Here is an 8,616-nt window from a genome sequence, read left to right on the forward strand (position 1 = left end):
CAGTGGGTAGAGAAGGGTCCAATTGCAGTCCTCCCTCCTGAGGCCACTAGTTTTGTGAGCCAATGGGGTTTGAGCATGCGTAGTAGGGTTCCGTTGTATGAAGTAGGTTACATAAACTTTAACTGATTTCACCTTATTAATCCACCAAAATCTGTTTCTGAACAAATTTGAGACGAGAAATAAGCAATCCAGTTGCTAAAACTGAACTCATATTAGATCTACAAGGTCTAATTTAAAAGTTTGTTCTGACTTTCATAAGGCAAGGGCACTACTGCACTTCCGGTTTCCACTGCTTTTCTAGCCTGTTAGCTTACTACTGTAATTTCCCATAGAGGTTAGCGAGTTAGCTAACATTAGCTTGCCTGTGGTAGCTCATCTAGCTGCTAGTATCTAGCTTTCCATCAAAACTTGCGACGTGTGATTTCTAAAATGAGTAGTGGTGAAAGTTACTATATTCTGTTATGATCTACTTCTACTTTAAAATGTTGATTAAAAATGTTGCTGTCTGTTGATACTTTGATCCTTTGACTAGAGCTGAAAACTTAGGATCTAAACATTGAGAAACAACGCAACTTTGCTTCTTCGCGTCAAACCTCCCCCATCTCCCTATGACAAAAATGATTAGTCGAATCAAAAACTGATTGATGACTGTTTCAGGCTGCTTATAGATGAGAACAGTGCATCCGGGTACTTTACTCTCATACATATTTGCTGCCTTCGACATTTCCTGTACATGCCGAACAGCAGCCCGCATGCCAGAAAATTCAAGAGACTCGCAAGACAGCCTGTTAGCCTGTGGATAGGCCTATGGACTTTGACAAGACTTCCTGCCGCAGTTTGTTTGATAATTAGACAACTTGTGTTAATAGTGTTAATAATTGTTTTGCATATTGATTCAAACACATAAATCAATGACTTTACTTCTTCTCGATACTGGCACATCCCATTAGCATTCCCTGCACTCTTGTGGCCTGAGAGGTGCGCAATGCCTAAAACTCAAAAACATGAAAAACTTCAAAGATGTAAAGTCAGGCTGGAGGGCCACCCTTTGTTTTTCAGAAGAAGAAGACAAGTCAGTTTAATTTATATAGCCCAATATCACAAATTGGGCTCAGGGGGCTTTACAATCTGCATAACCACTCACCTGTGAATTGGTTCATGCATTTGTGGTACTCATTTAAACATCCTATGTTGACTTAAGACAGAGTAAGGCTGCGGCACCTTTAAGGGGGCGAAAGGGACTCCAAAGTGGGTCAGTGTAAAAATATCTTCAACAATTATTCATGGTACCCCGCCTATCTCTACCATACCTCCACCCTGTGAAAAATCTGCATTGCACTGCAGTGAGGGGAGACAAAATGTAGAGAAAAAGATAAGGAGTGGGGCAGAGACATGAAGGAGAGAGGTTTGGGGTAAAAAGAGCAAAGACAGAGTAAAAGAGTGGGTACATTGTTTACTTATTTTGGCTTGGCTTGAGATGAAGCGTGGGTGCACTGTGCAATGCACAAAGTACATTGTGCAATGTGTGCCGTGCAAACACTTCCTTTGATGCTCGATGCTAAATTTTTCCAACATTTGTTCCATCGTTGTCAGCAAACCTCCCACCAAACACCAACACTTTACCCACCATTGCAAATGACTGCCAACACCAATCCACATCTGTCTAATCTAACTTTCTGAGTCTTCTAAGATGAAGCAAAGGGTTTGGATTAGGGGGAAAGCTTTACAGAGCAGGCTTTGTGCAGTCTCTCTGATTGGGCAGGTACAGTGTATGCTGTCCTGTGATTTGTGACAGCGATGGGATTTTTAGAGACTTTGGGTTGGGCGCTTAAGGTTGAATGAGTGTGAAGCTTGGGTTTGTTTCGTTCTTTTGTGAGTCCCTATGTGAAAAGCATTATGATTGGAGCAATGAATAAAATCAAGGGCTGTGATTGGTTGCAAGGAAAACTAGATTCCAGTGCAACAGAAGGGTGTCATGGCTGCCAGGTCCCTGTAGGTCTGCACTGTAAATCCACACATTAATCAGAGCCGGCAGGGAGAGATCAAAGGAGCCTGTTCAATCTTTACTCAGAGCAGCACTTTGATGTGTGCGTGTGTGTGTGTGTGTGTGTGTGTGTGTGTGTGAGAGAGAGAGAGTGTATGTGTGAGAAAGGGGGAGAGAATCAGACAGAGAGAGTGGGGCTGAAATTTAGCATATAAGAGACAGCCTGGAGAGAAAACCCTCATGTGTGGATCCTGCTGGGTCCCGATACACAACTTATTAGCAATAATCAAGACCTGGTGCAACTTTGAATATCAACACTAAAACGTGTACTGTTCTTAAAAAATCTCTCATTCCACTGCATCCACAGGACAAACAGCTAAATTAACACGCAACAGTGACAATGTAAGGTTGATACAGCACATGTACAGCATGGATGCTTGCGACTACGTGTCTGCATGCATGTATTTATACACACATTTGTGTACGTGCACACATGCATTGTTCCGGTCAACTATGACAGCGCCACCATATTCTCAGCAATAGAAAATACTTTTCTGCCCCATGGTGGTCTTCTTCTGTCACTGCAAATGCAATCTTTCCTCTCAGCACACAGTCAAATGTGAGAGTCACATCCAAATGTGGTGTGCCACCATTGTATGGCAGCTGAGCCTACAGTTGCCATGGCGACATAGAGCCGCAGCACAGGCTTTAAAAGCATCATGTATTATTAGTTGGCATGTTGACACTTTTGCGTTTCTCCCATTCTGTGTGAATCAGAAGCTTTTAGCGCTCAGTCCTCCTGGAAGAAGGTGACGACTCTGTGTAGTGCTGTCAGTTGAACACTAGGGGATGTGATCACAATGGAGAACTCAATTTGTACCATTATTGCCTGCACTGGATACTTTTCTTACTGTAGATTAAGAGTTGAAATGATTCAGCGTTTCTTTTTTAACAGACTCTCAGACATTGAAGCTTTTCTTTTGTCTGCATCTAATTCGTGAATAACTTTTGTTATTGTGCCATAGTTAGATTAACACGAATATTGTTTAAAATCAAGATATCCACTGGATAGAATGAACTTAACTAAATGACAAAAAATTACCTCAGGTAATACTAAATTGTTTTTACTGACTGATATAAATATAGCGTGTAGTCCATTATGTGTTTGAAGTATTTTATTTGTCAAATCATGGGCTTTTCTGCCATCTGCTGGCCAAAGTATTGTACATTGTCCTGTAGGTGCTACAGAAAAAATCACCTCATGGGAAAGAAAAATTCTGCTGCAGTGGGTTGAAATTTGTAGTTTTTTTTTTTTTCTGATGTTACTTGTTGATGTCAAAGGTTTGAGGTTGTGCGTTGAAAAAGGGGAGGCATAATAAGCCGTAGCTTCAACCTACACCTTTTCAGTTTGTTGAACATTTTTATGCTGTGTTGTATTGTTTTCTACTCTACTGTTTTGTTTGGAGTAAATGGCCTTTTCACTGAAGATATTTTGACATGTCACAGTAAAGCACAAGGTCCTGGTACTGTGCATGCTGGCTCACTCTCACACTCTCATGGCTTACTTACTAGGACACTTGAATACAAGGAGCCATCATCAATGTTATTGCTAACACCTGTGCTTTACTATGACAAATCAAAATACCTGCTGTGAAAAAGGCCAATTGACTTTTTTATGGAGCAAAGTTTGTGGGTTTTTTATGTTCTTTTAGAGTATATTTTTTTAATTAGACTGCTCATGTTGTTGAACGTATTTTCTTTCTTAGGCATTAGATTTGTTTGTGTGTTTTGTGGTTTTATGTCATGTTAGTTGTTTTGAAGAGTTGTTGTTTGCATAAATTCAAACCTTTGTTGTCACCTACCTGTTTTTTTTTCTTTTCGTTTTGCTTTTATTGATCACTCTTGTATGAATGCATTCATCCTGTGTTGCTGTGATTTGGATATTCGATCCCACGTTTTTATGTTCTTGCTTGGTGTTTTTCTGCTGTCTGGCTCACTGCTAGACTGTATTCAGCACTGATGAACACACATCTACAGAGAAATCATATTAAATACATTAAAATGCACTCAAATCAATTACTTAACAATACACATTATTGATAATTATAATCAATTTTATCAATCAAAACATTTGACCACCATTGCTGTGTAAATCGCATTTACAGCTCAATGCACTGTTCAGGTCAGGGTGCTAAAGGGGTATGCAGAATATATGTATTGTATAACAAGTATGAATGGTATCACATTCGGATTTGCTACTGCCTCTGACTGTTTGACAATTCAGTCAACGACTACTTTAAATCCCAATTACAATGACAGCTAAACAATGAATTATTATAAGCTACATACCAATTAGTGGTATGTGTCAGTTTTAATAAAAGTCTGGCAATCACTCTTTTATTAGTGGGTTTTTTGAGGGAATATGAGGAAACCTGTAGAGCTGTAGCGTACATGTAATGTGAAAAAGAGAAAAGTCTCTCAACACCTTTTGTTAAACACCTGATAATAATTACATTAGCAAAGAAGAACAGTGGTCACAAATAGACCTAAACTGACTAAAAGATACTTATTGAGATATCTATGTTATTCCCTCTAGACATATTTTAAGATGAATAAATATGCTCTGCTTTGAATAACAATTTGTGATTGGTTTTAACACATCACACCTGTATGAGTTGCATGTTGGACCATGATTGGCTTCTAAACTAGTTGCGATATTATAGAATCATGCTTGGAGGTATAGGCCTTAAACTCAGATTTTTGTGAGCACAGGGAAACGTTTCTACTTCAAGAGATGAATGTGAAAACAGCCTTCTGGTGTCAAACTCTGCACACACATCATTGTACACAGTGAAAGTCAAACATCCAAGTGAAGTAACAATAAGCAAAACACATTTGTTTTTTAAGAAAATGGAGGGGGATTTTAACACTGCATAGCCTACTCAAAGCTACAACCGACCTCAAAAATGAATACCAAGTAGAACAAAATTCTCAAAAAAAAAAAAAAACATTGTGAGCCTCACTTAATGGATATTTATTGGATTGTAATATTTATTTAGTCTCTTCCTCCACAAGGTAACACCACCACCTAACACCTACCACCTACCACTATTGTAGTAGGTGATGCCGTCACATCACAATGTAATGCTCGGTACTGGACACTAAGCGGCAGCATTAGCTTCACTATTAAGTTTCATACTTGACACCTGTTTGTTGGATTTGTTATCATATTACCTGTGTGCTATTGTCTTTTGTCTGATTTGGACTCACTAAACTTAGGCCTATAATATTGCTATAGTGGTTTATTCAGCAGTGAGTTCACAGTGACTTGTCTTAACACTTCTTATCGCTTGTGGCATCACTATATTTGGCTATAACGTTTTTTTTAATTAGGTGCAAAGGCCTGTAGGCATATAATACTGTCTGAAAATGTATAAATAGCAGCTTATAATTTTCATGAGATATGACTCATTGATTTGACTCAGAATTGAAGCTATTTGTCTTTCACTAATCACTGACTGGCCAGTGTAAGATGCTACATTACCTGCAGAGAAGGTGACTGAGTGTAACTTTGTCCCTGAGCATTTGGTACCAATGCTGACTCTGCTAGCGTGCAAGGTAAATGGCGGGGCACTTCCTCTACAAGCTATTGTTTCTCTGTCCAGAGCAGGCTGCTCAACTGAAACTATAGCCTAACAGCACCCAGGGAGTCTGTCACTGTCACAGTTGTTTAAAAATCCACAGATCCAAAGCAAACATTTTAGTCTGGATCAGAAAGAACGGAACCTGGGGTTCACATGCTAAAACCTCACAGCATCCTTATGTCCTGTCAGTGTCCTTCTGCTCCCCTACCTGACCTCTCACTCTGTGCGTCTGATCTAGACAGACAGGTGAGTACTGTTTATCCATCTACCTGTCTGACACTGCTACATTAAGGTTTGCACTGAGCTCATGTTGTCTACTGCTTGTGGCCTTGTGCATTTTATAGCAAAATAACGATTACATATGTCCTTACAAGTTTATTTAAATGCCTCACAATAAGTGAACTCAGCGTTCTGTTAAACAGGTTTAAATAGGTTATAATATAATAGTGGGCAGTACTTTAACGGCTGCGTGTCAGTTTGCGTTGCAATTATCACGTTATGATTGAAATTGGGAGCAGACTTGTGCTCTACCCGAGTTAATTAAAACGCCCCCCTGATTGGACGGTCAGATAATCCCGGCGGGCCTCGTGCTCCTACTAACTTGCGAGCAGGGCTGAGCGCGAGTCACAATCTGCCCAAGGCGAGGGAGGGCAAGAAAAACGCGCGAGAGGAAACCGACCGAACGAATAGGGGACACGAGCGCTCCGATCTCACCGAGCACAATTAGAGAAGGGTTGTTGAACGTGGGCTATGCGCGCAACAAGGGGGGAGCGCAGTGTACAGAGGAGCTGAATGCATGTAGAGGCTCAGCTTCAGATTCACAGCCTCCTTCTTGAAGAGTCACTGCACTGACAGAGGAAAGGGGTGAGGGAAGCGAGGAACTCCTAGAAAACAGCAACTCTTGGAGAGAACAACGTGAGTACAGCTTACAGTTTTCACAACAAAAAAAGAGGATAGAGTGAGAGAAAAAAGCGGAAGAGTAGACTTTTCCTGTTCAGAATCTGTTCTAGAAGAGAAAATGAATGTCAGCGAAGAGAACCTGCTCAAGTCCATCAGCAACGACGCGCTCCTAGACCTGACGCAGCGCTACGGCCAATCAGCCTTCGGGTTTGGCGCTGGCCATGGTGCTGGAAGTCCCGGCCGGTTCCAGCTCACACCGGCCACCGACTTCCTCTCCGGGCAGACAGCGAAGTCTAACGAGAGCGGCGGGGAGCACACAAGCGACGACGAGGACGGCTTCGACTCGCTGGAGTCCCGGAAGAGGGGCTCATCGTTTGGGGACGACAAGCCCGGGGGACCACTCGGCAAGAAGTCCAAGGAGCAGCGCTCCCTGCGACTCAGCATCAACGCCCGGGAGAGGAGGAGGATGCATGATCTGAACGACGCCCTGGACGGCCTGCGCTCTGTTATCCCCTACGCCCACAGCCCCTCGGTGAGAAAACTCTCCAAAATAGCCACTCTCCTCCTGGCCAAGAACTATATCCTCATGCAGGCTCAGGCCCTGGAGGAGATGAGGCGGCTGGTGGCGTATCTGAACCAGGGACAGACCATAACTTCACCAATCCCCACCGCCCTGGCGCCCTTTGGACAGGCTGCCGTCTACCCATTCTCGGGCTCTGCACTCGCCACCTGTGCCGAAAAGTGCACTACTTACTCCGGGACACCGTCGAGTCTCTTCAAACACTGTAACGACAAGCCTTGATCTGGTTTCATTCTCTTTTCCTGAACTTTTACCTTTACTGCACCCATGTCGGTCTCTCTCCCACTCTAGTTATTTTGAAATCATTCTGTGAAAAATAAAACAAGTTTAGTCTGATGCATAATCTTAAAGTATGGTTAAGTAATTATACTGCAATGTTTCGTCCAGATTTAACAAACGCTACATAGAAAATAAACAGTTAAGGCCTTCTTATACGATAAAGTCAAAAACCCTGTCACTTTGTCGCTCGTACTTTACAGACACAGCAGGCCATCTCCAAATTTTGAGTTTGGGTACATTTTTAGTTAAGTTATCAGCTCTTATTTGTAATCTATGCAACATTCAACAACAACATGAAACGTAGAAATGCCAAGAAATCTGACCTAATCTCGATTTTTAGATTTAATACAGCATTAATGAAAGGACTTCCCTTGACTGACTATACTGATGCTATGTGGGGGGAAATGTGATGTTGGCTGATATATTGACTGATTTACCGATGTGTTGACAAGTTTTTTTTAATTTTAAGTTATTGCACATCTCACATGATTGTATTGTACAACTGTGGAAAATCACTTGCTCCAAGCCCGGCTATACTAACGATTATACAGCCTATACATTGAAGACGCATTTTTGGTTGTGTTGCAACATGGATTTCATATATTGTTTATATGTCTTTATAATTAAAACACATATCTATGCTTGGACCCGGGTTGCTTCATTTCAACAACCATTTCACAGTTTTAAAACATTTTCACACTAAGCACACATTTAATAACATATATATATATATATATATATATATATACTGAAATGACAACTTAAAATGTCAGCCATAATTGCATACGACAAACGGAATTTACCTTATTTAAAATGATTATTTTCAACACATTTCTTTTTGTTTATAATTATGTTGTGGACATTATATGTTATAGTTTAAATAACAGTTTACATTAATCGTAAATTGTTGCCGTGGACAAATGCTGAAAAATCAAACAGTCGCCTCTCACGCTGCTAAAATGATTTCCAGCTCTCACCTTCTGAGTGGCCCTCCTAAAATGAGTTGGCAACTTTCTTTTCTTGCATGAGAAGCTTCTGAGATCAAGAGCTAGGTCTCAACGAGCTCAGAGGGGTTGGTAGGGCCTGTTTGGCACGCAGTAGGGTCGGTGGCGCTGAGGGGAAGGGCGCAAAAGCCGCCCGGGGCACCCAGGACCTGTCTCTGGTTATTTGGGTGATTGCAGGCTTCCTTGGCGGGCTCTTATACTCTGGACAGCTATTAACACAATTTC

At 41.4% G+C, this 8,616-nt stretch overlaps 1 protein-coding gene across 1 annotated transcript; it reads left to right on the plus strand.

Annotated features, from left to right (window-relative positions):
* Positions 1–6,192: 6,192 nt before the first annotated feature.
* bhlhe23 (basic helix-loop-helix family, member e23) lies at positions 6,193–8,034 on the plus strand. Its single transcript, XM_044211784.1, has one exon. It carries the CDS (start codon positions 6,647–6,649, stop codon positions 7,328–7,330), a length of 684 nt encoding a protein of 227 aa, XP_044067719.1. The 5' UTR covers positions 6,193–6,646; the 3' UTR covers positions 7,331–8,034.
* Positions 8,035–8,616: the final 582 nt, after the last annotated feature.

This window comes from Siniperca chuatsi, linkage group LG10 (assembly GCF_020085105.1).
Source record: "Siniperca chuatsi isolate FFG_IHB_CAS linkage group LG10, ASM2008510v1, whole genome shotgun sequence".
Classification (NCBI taxonomy): Eukaryota; Metazoa; Chordata; class Actinopteri; order Centrarchiformes; family Sinipercidae; genus Siniperca; species Siniperca chuatsi.